At 37.4% G+C, this 19301-nt stretch overlaps 1 protein-coding gene across 5 annotated transcripts in view; it reads left to right on the forward strand.

Moving 5' to 3' along the window:
• The window catches only part of NEDD4 (NEDD4 E3 ubiquitin protein ligase), a 118684-nt gene that overhangs the window by 40139 nt on the left and 59244 nt on the right, over positions 1–19301 (forward strand). For 4 of the 5 annotated variants that reach the window (XM_008143171.3, XM_054716208.1, XM_054716209.1 and 1 more), the window contains exon 1: positions 9254–10813. In XM_008143171.3, the coding sequence (XP_008141393.2) occupies positions 9254–10813 (1560 nt within the window). Of the gene's footprint in view, positions 1–787; positions 842–9253; positions 10814–19301 lie in introns of those variants that run through there. The other variant, XM_008143175.3, reaches the window with a different exon arrangement.

Raw genomic sequence — 19301 nt, forward strand, 5'->3', positions numbered from 1 at the left:
AAATGAAAGCATCAGCTTTGAAAAATAAAATACTGCATGTTAATTTTTACTCATGTGTAAAATATAAACAGTAAGTGAAAACTCAGTTTATACTTTTTGACTGCTCCTGTACTTTAAAAAAAATATTTTTTTTATTGATTTCAGAGATGAAGGGAGAGAGAGAGAAACATCAATGATGAGAGAAAATAATTGATCGGCTGCCTCCTACATGCCCCACACTGAGGATCGAGCCCGCAACCTGGGCATGTGCCCTGACTGGGTATCAAACTGTGACCTCCCTGGTTCATGGGTGGATGCTCAACCACTGTGCCAGGCCAGCGGGCTGTACTCTTTATAGTAGAAACAACAAATTCCTTTACCAAGTCAGTACTGAAAGGATTCAGACACTAGTTCCCATAAAAGCAGCACCCAGTTTGGGTAGTTCCAATCTGATAAATATGAAGTGAGTGAATCAAGTTGATAAGAGTTTTAAATCTAGTCTATATTTTTAAGTGCAGGCAAACATTTAAATAAATTTTTAAAATGTTTTTTTTACTTCCTTTCATCCTATTTTGGAAAAATTGGATAAATATGCAACCAAATCCACTTTGCTGTTATGGTAAAATCATTAGAAAACGGGGGACATGTGACTGGTCTGCTTTTGTATTAAGTATCCCCTGTAATTGAAAATACCAGTATCTTGGAAAGAATAGGAATTAGGAAATGGCAACAATTTCAGGCATTTATTCTCAGTCTCTGTGGGGATGTCCACTTGTCGTTAAAGGACGGCTGTGTTTCTCTTCCTTAGGTCCATCCTCAGCAGCACCGGCTTCTTTTTGAAGTATTCGATGAGAATCGATTGGTAAGTCTTATTGTATGGGTGAGAGATATGAAGCAAAGGTGTATTTCAGCCAAGCAGCAAGGAAGAGTGGTTTGGGAATCTGTGACAATAGGGAGATGATTTGGGGTGGTTATGGAGAACCTGGGCAATATGGTGAGGTAGCTACAATGTATTTTTCTCCTTTCATTCTCCTCCCAGGTCCCTCTCCTGATTGTCAGTTCTCAGTAGGTTACAAGGTCTTCCTCAAAGCCTATTGTGACAGGAGATGACAGGAAAGCTAATCTCTTTGTCTTGCCTTCTCCGACTCTCATCCTTGTACCCTGGTCAGTGGTCCAGGGTTGTGTCTCCTCCAGTGGATTTTGGGGGGTTACCTGTATCCAGTTACAACATCCTATCCACTCTCTTATCCCCACTCAGCTATGGAGGAAAGCTAACCTCTTTACATCAATAAAATTAAGTCCTCTAAAAGATCATCAGCCCTTACAGAGGCAAAAGGCAAAGTTAAACCTGATTTTATTTTTTTTAATGACAGTTATAATTTCTGATTTCCTAACGACTATCTTGACGCTCTTTCCTCTTCCTAATTTTGTCTCTTTGGGATCCTATTTCAAACCCTCTTACTCATGTTAAACCTGTAAGATTTGAATATGAAGGTACAAGAACAGTGTTATGTGTTCAAAGCTTATCTGTGATTAAACAGAAGCACCAAAAAAAAAAAAAAAAGTTAAACAGTTTTATTCATTTTTTAGATAACAAAGACACTGGATTTTTTTTTAAGAACCTGTTTTTAGTATTAGACTACATAATATGTTTTTTTCTTATATAAATTTAACTACACTAGTAACTGAAGATATTTCAAATGAAATCTATTAATTAGCCCTGCAATATGCAGTTGTCCTTTTTTTGCTGCCAAAGTGGATTTCATCACTGATTGGCAATCTAATATTTTAAGACTGAGTGGCAGATATAGATGATTTGGTTATCAATATGGTCAGTTGCAGAGCTTTTTTTAAAAAAAATCTTTACCCAAGGATATTTTTTTCAATTTATTTTCAGAGAGAGAGAGAGAGAGAGAGAGAGAGGGAGAGAGAGAGAGAGAAAGAAAGACAGAGAGAGAGAGAGACACATTTGTGCCGCACCAGCACAGCCAAGGGTTCGGTGAGCCTGAGGGAGGGCCGGCGAAGGATGAAGAAAAGACAGACAAAGAGAATAAGCTGGGTCTGGGTGGATCTTCTGTGCGTGACTGAGACCACAGAACAGATCCAGACTGCAAGCTGAGCCTTTATTTTATAGTCAGAGGTAAACAAGGTAATTTACAATGTTCTTGTAAGTTTCACTTGTTTTGGCAGCACTTGCTGCACCTCCCACAGCCCATTAGCTACCCAGGAAAGATCTAGGGAGCAGTCACAAGATCAAGCTTAATTATGCTAAGAGGACTGTTCCCTCTAAGCTGGGACTTGTTTGCAGCTTTGCCAGCAGGTCAGTCTGAGGCTTAACCCTATAACCGCTCCCTACACACATTGACTGGTTGCCTCCCACATGTGCCCCTGCCAGAGCCAGGGGTCAAACCTGCAACTGAGGTAGGTGCCCTTGGCCAGGAGTCAAACCTGAGACCCTTTGGTCCCAGGGCTGACACTATATGCATTAAGCCAAACCGGCCAGGGCAATTGCAGAGCTTTTTTTCTGTTTATATTTTTGCTTTTTCCATAGAATAGTGAATGTTTTTTCCCCTCTGTCTCTACAAATCTGTTTTCCTTCTAGATAGGACCAGATGAAATTTAGTATTGACATTTTTAAATTGTGAATATACATACAAAAAGTATAACATAATTTTTATTTTAAATAATAAGACAAATATCTGTGCATTGTATTACTCAAGAACTAGAACATTACCAAGATCTTCAAACCCCCCTGTATCCCTTCCCAATAGCATCTCCTTTTCTTCCTCCACAAGTAGTATATCACCTTAAATATTGTGTTTATCATTTTTTGCTTTAAATATTTTTAACATGCATATATGTATTCCTAAAAAACCATAGTTTCCTTTTGCATATTTTTTAATTTATTAAAACAGTATCACTCTGTATATTCCTCTGTGGCATGGTTTTTGGTTAATGTCATATTTGTCAGATTGATCCATAATACATTTTCACTGATGCATAGTTTTCCTTAATCCCATAATATCTGAACTTATGCATTTATCCACCTTAATAGTGTTAGTGTTGTTCCAGTTTTTTTGCTATTACCAACTGATAAAAATTCTTGCTATGTTTCCTGAGCATATCTCTAATATTCATATTTAGGGTTGAATTGCTGGGTTGCGGTATTACTGTGTTACTTTTCTGTTGTTATTGACACTGATGTGAATTTCTCCCTGATTCTTGGGTACATTCTTTATGTGTTGTTTGCATTGTCCACAAGAAGGGATATCTCATGTTTGTGCTTTTCACCCTAGTTGTCTAGGCTTTTTTTGCCAGTAACTTCAGTATGGCATGACACTTTCTTCACTGCAAAAATTGACATTCTCACACTCTGATCGGTGCATTCAACTCCTTCAGTGTTTAATATGGATAGAGTACTTCACAGGGAATCATGACGTGTCCAAAGGAAAAAAAAGAGCATTGTCTCTGATATTAACGATGGGATATTTCTGGAGTTGTAAGCATGATATATAAAAAATTCTAAAAACCTTTAAAGCTGAAAACAAAAACAAAAGAATGCATTGATTGGGATAGTATAGATTTCCAAACCAAGTCCTACCTGCTTGTAGCCCTGGACAAGTCATTCAGTCCTTCTGAAAACATTTTCTCATGTTTAAAAAAATGGTGATAACAACATTTGCCCTACCTACCTGATAAATATATTGTGATGATAAAATTAGACAGTGGCTATCAAAGCACTCAGAAAATTTTCCATCATGATTCAAAAATCAAGTGTTATTTAACATTCATGGACTCACTCTGTAATGGCTCTCTGACACCATGTATTTCACATTCACTAAGGTATACCATTACGGTATTTACTGTGCTACATACTCTGCTGTGCCTTAGAGACACAGCTTTTCTCCAGCTCACTTTACTAGAAAAAGGGAGCAAGAAATAATTAGAACAGGGTGGTATGCGTCATTCTAATCCTCTGATTTGTTGCTAGTTCGAGCAGGAAACTGAAATGTACACCTTACCTGAGATGTCATATAGCCATTTGTGGAGTAACAGGCTTGATTATATAGCAATAAATGTTCTATTCCACTGTAAATGTCATTTTACCTTTATTGTCCTGTAGCATTCAGAACTAAATTAAGAATATATTCATTTCCTAGAAAATTCTCTTTGGAAATGTACATTGAAGAGCACAAACATCATTTTTTGAAATATGTTTTTATGGATTTCAGAGAGGAAGGGAAAGGGAGAGAGAGAGATAGAAACATCAATAATTGGCTGCCTCCTGCATGCCCCCCTACTGGGCATGTGCCCTGACAGGGAGTCTAACCGGCGACCTCTCGTTACATGGGACGACATTCAATCAACTGAGTCACACTGGCCAGGGCCTCTGCAAAATTTTCAAGCATCATTTCTTCTTGTCCAGCTGTAGTGCTTTTTGTATTTCTTTAGAGTAGTAGCTGGATCAACTTAAAAAATCCTATATACCTCCTTATTTAAGTTTATTCCTAGGTATCTTAATTCTTTTGGTACGATGGTAAATGGGATTGTTTTTTAAATCTCTCTTTCTGTAAGTTCACTTTTGGTGTATAAAAATGCCATAGATTTCTTGGCATTAATTTTGTATCCTGCTACATTGCCGAATTCATTTATTAAGTCTAATAATTTTTTGATGGAGTCTTTAGGGTTTTCTATGTACAGTATCATGTCATCTGTGAATAATGACAGTTTTACTTCTTCTTTTCCAATTTGGATACCTTTTATTTCTTCTTCTTGTCTAATTGCTATGGCTAGCACTTCCAGTACTATGTTGAAAAGGAGTGGTGAAAGTGGGCATCCCTATCTCATTCCTGTTCTTAGGTGAAATGGTTTTAGTTTTTGCCCATTGAGTATGATGTTGGCTGCAGGTTTGTCATATAAGGCTTTTATTATGTTGACGTATGTTCCCTCTATTCCCATTTTTCTGAGGGTTTTTTTTTTTTTTTATCAAGAAAGGGTGTTGGATTTTTTTTTAAATATATTTTATTGATTTTTTACAGAGAGGAAGAGAGAGGGATAGAGAGTTAGAAACATCGATGAGAGAGAAACATCGATCAGCTGCCTCCTGCATACCCCCTACTGGGGATGTGCCCGCAACCAAGGTATATGCCCTTGACCGGAATCGAACCTGGGACCCTTGAGTCCACAGGCCAACGCTCTATCCACTGAGCCAAACCGGTTTCGGCAAGGGTGTTGGATTTTGTCAAATGCTTTTTCTGCATCAATTGATATGACTATGTGATTTTTATCTCTCAATTTGTTTATGTGATGTATCACGTTTATTGATTTGCAGACATTGTACCATCCTTGCATCCCTGGGATAAATCCTACTTGGTCATGGTGTATGATCTTTCTGATGTACTGCTGGATCTGATTTGCTAGAATTTTGTTGAGGATTTTGGCATCTATGTTCATGAGGGATATTGGCCTGTAATTCTCTTTCATTGTGTTGTCTTTATCTGGTTTTGGGATTAGGGTAATACTGGCTTCATAGAAAGAGCTTGGAAGTGTTCCTTCCTCTTGAATTTTTTGGAATAGTCTGAGGAGGATAGGTTTTAGTTCTTCTTTGAATGTTTGGTAAAACTCCCCTGTGAAGCTGTCTGGCCCTGGGCTTTTGTTTGCTGGAAGCTTTTTGATGTCTGCTTCAATTTCCTCCATAGTTATCTGCCTATTGAGATTTTTAGATTCTTCCTGATTGAGTTTTGGAAGGTTGTATTTTTCTAGGAATATGTCCATTTCCTCTAGGTTGTCTAGTTTGTTGGAATAGAGTTGTTCATAGTATTTTTTTAACAATCCTTTGTATTTCTATGGGGTCTGTTGTTATTTCGCCTCTTTCATTTCTGATTTTGTTTATTTTGGTCCTCTCTCTTTGCTTCTTGGTGAGCCTAGCTAGAGGTTCATCAATCTTGTTTATCCTTTAAAAGAACCAGCTCTTGATTTCATTGATCTTTTGTATTATTTTTTTGGTCTCTCTGTCATTTATTTCTGCTCTGATCTTTATTATATCCTTCCTTCTGCTCACTCTGGGCTTTTCTTATTGCTCTCTTTCTAATTCTTTAAGTTGTAGAGTTAGATGATTTATTACCATTTTTTCTTGTGTTTTGTTTTTTTTTGTTTGTTTTTTTGAGGTAGGCCTGTAGAGCTATAAACTTCCCTCTCAGGACTGCTTTCACTGTGTCCCAAAGATTTTGGATTGTTGTGTGGAGAGCATTATGCTAAGCGAAATAAGCCAGTTAGAGAAAGGTAAATATCACATGATCTCACTCATTTGTGGAATATAATCAACAACATAAACTGATGAACAAAAACAGATCCAGAAACAGAGAAGCATCGGTCAGTCTGTCAAACCTCAGAGGGAAGGTAGGGGAGGGTGGAGGTAAGGGGGAGAGATCAATTAAAGGACTTATATGCATGCATATAAGCCTAACCAATGGACATAGACACCAGGGGTGTGAGGGCATGAGTGGGGGGGGAGGGTAGGGGATGCAATGGGGGGATAAGGACACATATGTAATACCTTAATCAATAAATTTAAAAAATCCTATATAATGAAAGGCTAATTTGCACATTGTCCCCTCGGGAGTTCGACCAACCGGGAGTTTGACCGCTTGCTATGATGTGTGTGGAATGAAGGAAGGCCCCGGCTGGTGGCCAGCAGCCGGGGGAAGGAAGGCCCCAGTTGGCCCTGATCACCGGCCAGGCCGAGGGACCCTACCCGTGCACGACTTTCGTGCACTCGGCCTCTAGTATATATATACTGAAAGAAAGCATTAGGCAGCTAGAGTTACTGCGGTGACCATTCATCCATCTGTCCAGCCACCTCTCTGGTGTTAGTTACTTCATGCTTACTTTGTGCCCAGCATGAGCTCAGAAGAAATGTTTAGTTATGGCCCTCACACTTCTGGAAGCTTAAAATCTAGTTAGGGGACATGAAACTGGTGTTTATAGTGAAGCTTACCAAAGAGAAAACATTTATCTGGCCAAATACTTGAGGTTCATTATTTTATATGAACAACCAGGGGAGCTTTCTTTGCTTATGAACTGGAAGTTTTAAGTCACAGGAATGAGCAGTTAGATCTCACTGATTAGATCTCTGTTAGAAGTGATCCATTCTTTAAATTATCAGATCCCCAACTTAATTTAAGAAGGAAAGCTGAAGTCACTTGAAAGCAAAGTGAAAAGATTACAACTTTCCTTCTATAAAGAAAAAGTAAGGGAATATTTACTGAATCTGTAAAATTATAAAGGCAATAGATTATGTAAAACAAAAAATATAATAATTTTATTACTACATTTATAATTTCTTGTGTACATTCTGAGACATAGTACTGTTTTGTTTTATTCTAGTCGGAAATATAATTTGATTAATTTCATGTTTTTATTTTTCCCTGTCTTAATTGATTTTAAAAACTGTTTAGAAAATTTTGACTGAGAACAGATCTGTCTTATGGAGTTTTCTTTTTTAAACAAAGTACAAGTATATATTTTACATATTTGCTTTTACTTAGAGGAAAAAAAACACACCTTACTTAGAAAAATACAACTTGGGTGTAGTACCATGTGGTGTAAACAACTGAACTATTTTACTTTCCTATGAATGAGCCAGTATATATTTATTACTGGAGTTCCAGCTATAAAATTCAGGTAAGGGGTTTAAATATACCCTAGAGTATTATTTAAAAATAAATTTGTTTCTTTCAAATAGGGTACCAGCCTTGGTCTATGACATTTGGGACAGAAATTAAAATATTAAACTTTTATTACCTAGTAAACTGAAAATAAAGTAAAGGTTAAATAAATACAAAGCAGAAAAAAATATATGTACAAAATCACAACCCCTAAGAGGACAAACAGTCTACTGTTCTCTACTATGAGAGCTTTATCAGCAGTAGTAATTCCACTGCGGGGGCAGTGCTAGTACTCAAAAATGTAAACAAGTATGTACTTTGTTTATATAAAGAAATATGCAGCGTGGTGTGTATTTCTTTATAGATATCAAAGAGCTAAATGGATTGTTTCAGTGCACCAGTAGGGGCCAGCAAAGAGTTCTTAGAGTTTTTCAGAACAGAATTGGCATTGAGATATGTTTATTTGATGTGTTAAATTCTTTTTAGACTTCTTTACTTACCAAAACACTCTCTTAAGTGAATAAATCGCAGAGACAGTGGAATAAAATATCTTGTGTGCTCAAACTATATTGGGGTATAGTTTTTCTGTCTAATCTGCATATATTTTTAATGGAATGTTTGCTTATGCTATTTCTTGGCAGAGTTTTAATAGTCAAAATATAAATGGCATCGTTTAAAGACTGTACTACTTGGCTGGAATAGGCCCCAAAATTATAGGAGAAAATGCTTGGTGACAGCTTCTCTTAAACTTTTTTTTTTTTCCTCTCAGCCGTATGCTCAGTTTTTGCAATAGTATTACTAGGCAAATTTTGTATTTCTATCCTTCAGCTTTCACTTTGTATAAGAAGTGTTTTGGAAGCTAAAATATTTATCTGTTTGATCTCACGCTAAATTTTAAATGCACACCACAGTTTTGGTATTTCCAAATTGCATAACTGTTGGAACTTATCTTTAAAAATGTAACAGTCTCTATTCCTTTCTACATTAACTAACTTGACTAGATTCCTAGTATGGCTACTATTTGGAAATTCAATCCTCGATTTGATACTCAATTACATGGGGTTTCATTCCTACCAACTTCCTGTAATTCTATCCCTATGGGTAAAAATATTAGTGGTCAAACTGCGCTGGAGAAAGTATAGGCACTGTGATTCACGTAGTTAAATGTTCATTTAATAGAGCTGGAGTGAAAAAAACACTGTTTCAACTGGAAATGCTAGAAGATTGTTGTTCTTGTGTTACTCATTCATGCAAATTGGAGAAGGTATAATTGAAACAAGGTTGGCAGTGTGTGAGGCAGTGTGCTCGCTGCAGCTGAGCTCAGCTGAAAGGTCGCTGGAAATCAAGTGCTTTGTAACTGAAGGCATTTTGACTACAAGCAATTCAAGACATTTTGGAAGCGTCAGTCTCAGGAATGGGTCGTCTTTTTCTTTCCGTGATATCTGGTATCTAATGTTTTACTTAGGATAAAGACTACTATTTAAGAGCCCTTTCAGGCACCACAAATGATTTTTTCTTTCGACGCAGCGCAGCTGCTTCTAGCCTGTCTCCCGACAGAGATCTTTGTTATGACTTTCAGCCCTTAACATGTTTGGAAATGAGAACAAATGGCACAAAGCTTACGATTGCACTTTGCAGCCAGAAGAAGCAATACTTACCCTTTGTCAGAAACCTCCGGAGATGATTTGGAGAGCGATGTTCACATGGGCTTCAGAAGACCCACACGGATTTCAGCGTCTAACGTTGTTCAGATGAAGCTGACTCCCAGGCAGACTGCGCCAGCTCCATTAATAAAGGAGACCGTGAAGTCCCAGGAGAGATCATCTGCTCCTTCACCTGAAAATGTTAATAAAAAGAGCAGCTGCCTGCAGATTTCCCTGCAGCCAACAAGGTACGGTAGCTGTCTTCCGCCTAGCAGCGCCTTCGCCGAGGGTGAGGATGCTTCGTTTGCCTGTGTCTTGAAGGATGGCATCGACGGCAGTGCTGTGGTTGACAGTGAACTGAATGCCACGCACGACGATAACTTTCTGAGCAATCCTGCCATTCGCAGCGGCAGCCTTAGTAACTTTTCGACCAGTGAAAATGAGTCTTGCAACAGCAACGGCAGTGACTACGGGTCCTGCACCAGTATCACCAGCGGAGGTTCCTACACCAACAGTACCGTCAGCGACAGCAGTGGTTGTACTTGTCCGCCGACGGATGAGGCGTTTTTTGGTGGGAATTTATCTCCGGACAGCACCTCCAAGAGAAGCGCGCCAAACAGGAATATTACTCCGTGCGACATTTTTGCAAGAAGTACAAGCACAATTCCCTTTGTCGAGGATGACTTGGAGCATGGACTCGAGATTGTGACATTGCCAGTGAGCAAGGACTCAAAAATTCCACTGAAACGTTGTTCGTCCCTAGTCATTTTTCCTAGGAGTCTTTCAAGCACCCCGCCAACTTCTCCAACAAGTACAGGCACCCTTCCAAGCAAAGGATCCTATCAAACCTCACACCAGTTCATTATTTCCCCCGGTGAGATTGCCCACAGTGAAGATGGTGCTGGCGCTAAGGGGTTCCTCTCCACAGCTGTCAATGGGCTTCGGCTCTCCAGGACGGTCGGTCCTCGCGGGGAAGGAAGAGACATACGACCACTTCACGGGAAGGGCTCATCGCAAAAGAAAGCGGTTATTGCAAATAGTAGTCCAAACCAGACTGCCTTTGAAAAGCCATCGGAAGGATATTCGTGTGTCTCGGTGCATTTCACCCAACAGAAAGCAACCACATTGGACTGTGAAGCTGCGAATGGTGGTTGTAAACCAGAGATGTCTGAAACCGCGCTTAGTTCTGATTCAGAGTACGTGAAGCTTGCGGATAGGACGTCTGCATGTTTACCATCCTTCCCAAATGTAGATTACCAAAGAAATAGCAATGGGCAGTTGGAAAGACCAAATTTACAGATAAACCAAAACCATGCTGTTTTACAAAGAAGTATTTCACTAGGAGGAACTTACCCAAATGTTTCCTGTTTATCCAGCCTTAAGCACAATTGTTCTAAAGGGGGACCATCTCAATTACTCATAAAGTTTGCATCTGGAAATGAAGGTAAAGTTGATAATTTACCAAGTGACAGCAACAGAGGTTTCACAAATGAACTGTCTAAATCTTCGAAGCATTCTTGTCAGGTAAGTCTCCTTTGGTCTCGGTAAATGTTCATTTATATTAGAATAACTATGAAATAGTTGGTTAAAATTTATTATAACTGAACAGTTTTATATACTTTCCTGGTCCTTAGCTAGCAAATATTTTTGTAGTAATGAACTTTATATTTGTAAATCTAAAGAACCTCCTGTAATTTGTCACTCTTATTTATTTTAGCAATGTAGAAAATATTCATTAAAAAAACTTTCCAAAGTGATTTAGGCCATAAAACATTTCTGTAGCATAAAAACAAGCTTTAAATAATAACACTTTACCTTGGTATATTTATTTTACCCTCCCCTCAAGTGGCATCATATTTTACTGTCTAACTTCATTTTTTATTCCAGTTTTCAAAATGCTCTTTTAGTACTCTCCCCTTCTTAATCATTGTAAAATAAAGCAAAATGTAGAATGCATATTTAAAATATTTTTTAAAAAACCTATGTGAAAATCTTGTTATCAATGAACATGGAGAAAACTCTTTTTTTGAACATGATTTTATTAGATCATTGTTAAAAACTATTGTGTTCATCTTTGAAGCAGAGGAAAAATAAATGGCATTTTCATTTGTATATACCCTTAACCACAGGAATTTTGTTTCCACCCTATTTTTCTTTAGTTACCAGTTAAGACTGCCTTCTAGAATGTAGCTTACTCTTTCAACAATATTAAAATATAAATTTTATATATTTTAATTTGGTTTCAATTGCTAGGTATTTCTCATAATTTTCTAGTTACCTTATTAATTTGTTATTTTGTTAATTTTGCTTTATTTTATTAGTAATTTAACTCTAATGAATCTTAACCAAAACATTTCTTTATGTAATGTGGCCTTTCCAAAGTATCTTAAGTGTTTGGACCTTAAATAGATTTTAAAAATTTTTGTATTTGGAAGGTCTTGCCAGGATATTAAAACATTTTTAATACCGGAATATTAAAAAAAAATTCTGACTAAAGCAATTCTAGATGACAGTACAAAACAATTTTTTTTTTTTGCGGGGGGAGGAGGGGTGGAAACTTATCAGTTTATCTGTGTTTATATAACACTCAATATCTATATTAAAGATTAAAAATACTTCTGGATAAGTAGCTTAAAGTAAATAAAATATTCAGTAATTGCTAGTTTGTTTTCTCTCTTTTGAAATCTGGTAAATATAATCATTGTTACCCAATACCCAGATGTTAATATAAGCAACTACTTTACTGAAGATGAAAAAGGTCAGATTTCATATTCTGATCTATTTTTTAGAATTGTTAATTCTATTTACAAAACTGTTTAAAAATGAGCTTTTAGGAGATGATAGTCTATTTGACTGTTTTGACCCCTAAAAGAAAGCAATGAAGTGATACTATGAAGAAACATATATTAATAATTTGCTATTTGAATTTACATGTACCTTGTAAATTTATTTTACTTTTCATGAAATCATTAATCTGCAAGGAATAATTAACCTAGAAATACTTATAGAAATATCCTTAAAATAGTTTATTTTGTGGCAGTGGTATAGTTTGTTGTTGTTTATGCTTTTGAAAATAGTATTTTTAATGTTTTTAATAAAGTGTGACTAAATACTTTGCATGGCTAAAAATATGCACTTTCATTGGTTTTATTTAACTTAGTAAGCTTACAAATATTTTTTTTTGTGACAGCCAAATGCCTACCTTTGTGCAGATTCTATTTTTTGGGTAGATTATTGGATTATAAAATGGTTCAAAAGTGTGTAATTTTCCAGAGAGCTTGAAATTGTTTATTAAACAATTCTTTATAAAAGTATAAACAATATACTGACCATTAAATTCAACATATACTAGATCGAAATTGATCTAAATGATTAATGGTAAGTCAAGGGCTAGTTTTAAGAGGAAAAGACTAATGTTTTTTCTAAACATAACAGTGGCAACAGTAATGAGATTTTAGAAATAGTCCCGTGTTTATCAATAATTATATATTAATCTAATTATAGTGGTATATTGTAACTCATTTATAAATAAACAGCTCCCAAAATATTTCCCATGACTCCAGTTAGTCTGGGTTAGTGTTCTGATTTGCTGAGTCTGGATTCACATTTAACAAGTTGATATTAGAGTAGCATTTAGTAATGTCAGCTATCTGTACCGAGCAGCCGTGAAATTAAATCACTGCTTTGGTCAGGGACCCTTGATTCTAAGCACTGAGAGGACTACATATTCTTTTCTTTTGTGTTCGTCTTTAGCGGCATGGGATTCATTTTCTAGCTCTCTATAATCAGCAGCCCGTTAATGACTACTTTTTTAAATTGAGTGACAACTCTTACCTGTATCTATGACAGGGCTCTGTTCTGTGTTTACAATTTAGATGAAGATGAGCCTTGTAGTCTGCATGATGGTGTTTATTTTATTTATTTGCTATCAAAGACTATACCAGTAACTGACATATGTTTACTACATATACTTTTGAAAAACAATATTACTTTTGTAAAGGCTGTTTAATGGCTTTTGATCTGAAAGTAGGTACTTGATGTTTTAACATTGTATGTAATATTTTGTCAGGTCTATTAAGAAGTAAATCAAGGAACCAAAGTAGTTTTTATCCAGTTATAGAAATTACTATTCATATTTCTAAAATCTGTGTAATAGTTAGTTTACTCATTATCATTTTATTTTTCTCTATCCGTTGTTTTCTAAATTTCATATATTATGTTGTGAGGATGCTCACAGTTTTCATTACCTTATTATTTAAAATACCTTAGCATTTTGCCCAAAGTTATAAATTTCTTCCATTCTTCACAATATGCATGTTTTTATCAGAAAGTTTGGCTTTATATTTTTTCTTTTTGTTATGAAACTTTTTTGTCCATTTTCTGTTACTTAATCCTGGGTAGGTAAATTGCTTAAGCTTAGTATAGTACGACTTTAAAAGACTATGTTTCAGTGATTTCAAAAGCCTTTAACACTAATCTCAAGATTATACATTTCAATAATTTAGTTGTTCTTCCTAAAATAAATGTCTTAAATATGTACTTATTTTAGTGTTCCATTATTTTCTGGGTTTTCATTTTATTAACTTTAACAGCATATTTAGAGACATTTGGTTAAATTTATTTTGAACAACAATTAATCTTTCCTGTAAAAACCAATGTAGTTTTGCTCTGGCCAGTATGGCTCAGTTGGTTGGATATCATACTGTGCACCAAAGCGTTGCTGGTTCGATTCCTGGTCAGGGCACATGTCTGGGTTGTGGGCTCGGTCCCTGGTGGGGAACATGCAGGAGGCAGCCCATCGATGTATCAGTTTCTCTCTTTCTCCCGCTCCCCCCTCCCCGGTACTCACTCCCCTCTCTTTCCTCTCTCTCTAAAAAATTAATTAAAAACCCACAATATAGTTTATAAATATTGACTCTCAAACTGTGATGAAACATTGTTAAATGACCAGTTTTGGAAATTTAGTGAGAAATTTATGCTTGTATATGTATATTTCTTAGAACTGAGGAACTATAATATTAATTTCAGAGTGGGTCAAGGAGTTGAATTCTTTGCTTCAAAAATACTTCTACTTTCTCTGTAGATGTGTCTTCTTTTAATTCATTCATTTAGCACACATTTGAGTCCCTACTATTTACCAGGCACTGACCCAAGCACTGGGAATAAAAGATAATAAAGTGCAAGTCTCTATTTTAGGAGCTCCCATTTCTAGTAATAGAGACACACTGGTAAACAAAAAAATTTCAGTGTAATGTGTGATGTACTAAAATAGAGGTGTGTATGAGAAAGTGAGAAAGATGCAGCGGTATTTGTCTGGAGAAGAGGACCTGGTTGGTAGAGGAAGACTTCAAAGAGGAGGTGACATTTGAGCTGAATCTTAGGAGGTGAGTTGGACTTCTCCAGGCAGAGAAATCAAGGAGGATGTTCCAGGGCAGTGATTCTCAGTCTCAGCACTATTGGCATGTAGGGCTGGTTACTTTTTGTTGTATGGGGTTGATCTGTGCCTTTTAGGATGTGTAGCAGCATCTCTGGCCTCTACCCACTGGAGGCCAGAAGCACCCCACTTCCCCAGTTGGGACAATCAAAAAATGTCTCCAGTCATTGCCACATGTCTCATAGGGACAAAATTGACACCTGTTGAGAATCCTTGCTCTAGGCCAGCAATTTTCAACTTTTTACATCGCATGGCACACATACAGTAATTACTAATATTCTGGGACACACCAAAAAGTTTATTTTTTGCTGATCTGACAAAAAATAGGTATAATTTTGATTCATTCACAATAGGTGGATTCTTTTGTGTTGGCTGTTATCATTTTTTTTATTTGACAATCTAAGGGAAAAGAGGTCAGTGTCCCTGACTAAATAGTCCGGTATTGCATGTTTTAAAAATACTTGTGGCACCCCAGTTGAAAGTCACTGCTCTCGGCAGAAGCAGTCAGTTGCACATGCAAGATCAGTTGTGTGAAAGAATCACCCTACAAAGGGTTGATGTGACTCAAGCATAGGGAGTCCAGCAATATGGGAGGAGATGATGAACTAAAAGTGGATTGGAGTCCCTTTGGGTGTGATCCCTCATGCGGAAGAGAGAGCAGCGTTAGCCTCCTGCTAACAGAAAACAGTTAGGCAACAAAAGTCTTTACTTGCAAGTGTAATGTGCTCATTTCTGTTTTTAAGTAATATTTTTATGACACTATGGATTATAAATGAATCATGTGGGGTTTTTTTTTAACTTAGATTTTTGGGTGAATGGTGATATGAACTGAGATAGGGTATTCAGGAGAAGGGGACAGATTGGAGAGTGAAGAGGAAGTCAAGATTAAGTTTACGTACTGGGAGGCTGCCCTGTCAAGGAGGGCAGGTGGAGATACAGGACCAGTGCTCAGGGGAGATAGCAGAGCTGGAAATGGAGGTTGGGAGTTATGAGTATAATCTTATGTAAGGATGAACTGAAAAGCATGAAAGTGAGACAGGGATTGGGGGTGGGTGGGAATAAATCAGAACTTTGGGACCACAAACTCTGGGGAGACAGTGGAAGAAGAGATAAAGAGAAGACTAAGAAAGAGCCACTAAAGGGCAGAGAGCCCTGGAAAGCATGGAGGTGTGGAAGGCAAGGGAAGGAAAAATTCAAGGTGGGCAGCATACAATGCCACAGAATTTACGTATCCTTCAAATGCGGCAGTAAGGAGGTCCTTGGGGACATTAGCAAAAGTATTCTCAGGAAAATAGTGGAAAAGACTGGTTGAAATACGAATGAAACAGGTAAAGAAGCAAAATAGCAAGTGAAGATTGCTTGCTAAATGTCACCAAATAGGCATGAGATACTGTAGGCAAGGTATATATTTAGTGGCTACTAGATAGAAGACAGTATTAGGTGGATATAAGATGTATAACACAGATTCTCTATCTACAAGAACATTTTAGTCTATATTCTGGGGGGTGGGAGGAAGCTGTACCTCCCTGTGGTTTCATCTTAGAACTATAGAATAAGGGAGTGTACATCGTAAACACCAAAATGGAGATTCAGCAATATGAAGTGAAGGAAATTAGAAGTGAAAACTTGAGGCCACCTATGAATAGTCACAACTCAATTTGAACAGCACTACTCTTTCTCAGTCTCCTCCCTACCACCAAAAATAAGACAAAGCTAAGACAGAGCTTCCGCGTAGAAAACAAGCCAGGGTTTAAGGCCTGTTCCTGGAAACCATTTGGAGAGTAGGCACCTTTGCCTTTATGTCACTGGCTTCCTCCAGGATCTGGAGCCTACCAGGTGCTAGCTATTGTGGGTCCTCACCCTTGCAAACCCACTCTCCCCTTACATTCTGCATGAGAGTGGAACAAGGTAGAGCAGGAGAAGCCAGGACCAGGGGCCAATTTAGGCAGAAGGGGCTTGGCAGAGGCCCTGGGTGTGGCCAGCCAATGTGTTGAGGTCAGGAGGGTGGTTAGCAGTAGGAGCAAATGAGTGCCGAGAAAGTGAACCAATGATGTTGTCAACAGAGCCAGGAAATACCTGAAGTGTTGCTCCAGTGTGTGATTCAGTATTCTTTGTTTGCCCATGTGTGAGATTGGAAGACTATGGTCAGATGAAGACAGACACTTAGGAGATTTATAAAAGAAAGCCTTTCAAAACAAGAGGTGAACAGATCTTACCTCGATTCAGTGACATCTTTTGAGGAAGGCCCTCAACAAATGGGAGCAATTATTGGAAAGCAATTTTACCTTCAATGAGATTTAACTAAACGGCTTAGATGTAACTAGAGCAGGTCTGAGGACTTGAAAGGGCAAGTAGTAGCATGTCTGTGTGCCTTGTAGCTCCGTTCCTGGCAAGTCACAACACAGAACACCTTGACCAAGAGGATGTCTCTGTTTAGGCTTGAGGGTATCTGTGTGTGGGGGTGTAGTGGGGTGGGGGGGGGGAGATCAAGCCTTCTCTTGACTTAGATGTATTACAAAACCATAACACTCTGAAATGTTTTGTGCTTACCTTAACAGAAAAAAATACTACTAAGCAGCAACAAATTTACATCAAGGATATTGGTAGCACAGCAGACAATGTCTTTAAATTCAGTTGTTCATTAAGTAAAGAAATATTTTTAACAGAATTTTTATCTTTAGTTTCCCTTACAGAAGCTGAGAGTATAACATTTTATGATATAGCTAAAATAATATTACCCAGGACTACTTAATTTTTTTCTTTTTCTCTCCAATTTTTGGTGGTCGGTATTGCCTTCTAATGCTTTAGGGATTGCAGTTGGAGAATGGCGTGTTAGGTTGTCAGTTGTTAAATGCAGATTCTGGTTCAGTAGGTCTGTGATGGGGCCGGAGAGTTCCGTATTCCCAACAAGCTCCCACGTCATACCAGTGCTCCTATTTCCCCAAACACACTTCGAGAAGCAAGGTTTAGGACCATGCATTCATGAGAGCAGTAAGACAGTTCATAGTTGAAGTATTCAATGGTGGTCCCTGTCCTGCTTTTACATAAAGAAGAGCCATAAGTATACTGTGGCCAAGGCCAAATAATTTGCAAAGAGATTTAAATCCACTTAGGCATTTAGAGTAGTTATTGATTGAGAACATGTAATACAGGAGAGATTGTTCAGACCAAGAAAAATACATGAGCAAGGTTGCCTACCTGCCTCATAAAAGAACCTTAATAATATATTCTTCCAGAATTCTATTAAATTTCCCAGGTTTACCTTTTAGTTTCATGTAAGGACTTAAAAATATTGGTCTATAAGGCATGCAGTTCTACTTAAAGAAATCTATTTAATTCATCATGGCTGTTATCCTAGTTTATTTGAAATGTTATATTTTTCTTCATTATGCTGGCTTATTCAAGCAACATCTATCTTCCTCTTTGCGAACATTTTTAGTCTTTTCAATATTCTTTCCTCTAGCAGTGCCAGATAGGGTACTACTAAGAATGTTTAAATATTACACATGGTTTATATAATGAATTGAAACATCATATATAATACATGCTGAGTTATGAACTGTCCTTTTGATAGCTCTATAAGGAAAAAGTTTAAAAATTCTTTATGTATAACTTTAGCACTTCTTAAAATTATATATTACTTCTCTTGTATAAATCAGTATATGAAAATCTTAGGAACTGTTCTTCCATTCGAGCAGCTTAAAGAAATCTTATTGATGGCTGGGTTTTTGTAGTCTTTATGGCTACCGAATGGCTTAGCCTAATTTCAGGGAGCCTCGTAAGATGAAAAAAAGAGAAAAAGGAAACATAGCAAGAAAAAAGTTAAAGATGGAGAGATGGCAATACATAGGCAAGCAAGCAGGCAGGCAAATGTAAATTTTCTAGAATTGATCAGAGGAGAATTCTAGACAAGGGATTAAGCAAATGGGCAATCTTTTCTGGGCTCTGATTTACTAGAATGTGATTCCCTAAATCAGGGACTTTTTGTCTTATTCACTGTTACAGCACCAGGACCTAGAACAGTGCCTAGCTCAAAAGAGACACTCAACAAACATTTAGTAAGTAAAGTAATGAATGAAGCCAGGAAACCCTTTGGGATGGGGTAGAGGCGACTGGAGGACCCTGAGAGATGAGGGTAGCCAGACAGCCTTGCACAAACAGATAACCAAACTAGGATATTTAAGTGATGACTATAATGATGAGTGGGAGCTACTTGATGCTTCATGCTTTGCATGAAAGAGTGGCACTCTTAAATGAATACCTTGTCCCCGGGGTGGGTGCCAGTGGAATATTATGATCGTGACTCAAGGATTAGTTTCCGCAGTGGAGTCTGATTCATAGCCTACATATTCCACTAACTGGTACCGTAGAACTATGTGTCTGGGTAGAGGTTCAGACCAAGTTTTCTAAAGAGAAGATTGAATGGGCCAAAACTCTTAAGGGTATTTAAACAAAGGCCATTTGACTGGCTTTAAATTTATCATTGTTGAATAAAACGACTTCATTCCAGACTTGATGTAAGAGCTGGATTCTCAGAGTTGTTCCTGGAGTCTCAAGTAACTGTTTTAGCTGAGAATG

Source organism: Eptesicus fuscus, chromosome 5 (genome assembly GCF_027574615.1).
Source record: "Eptesicus fuscus isolate TK198812 chromosome 5, DD_ASM_mEF_20220401, whole genome shotgun sequence".
NCBI lineage: Eukaryota > Metazoa > Chordata > Mammalia > Chiroptera > Vespertilionidae > Eptesicus > Eptesicus fuscus.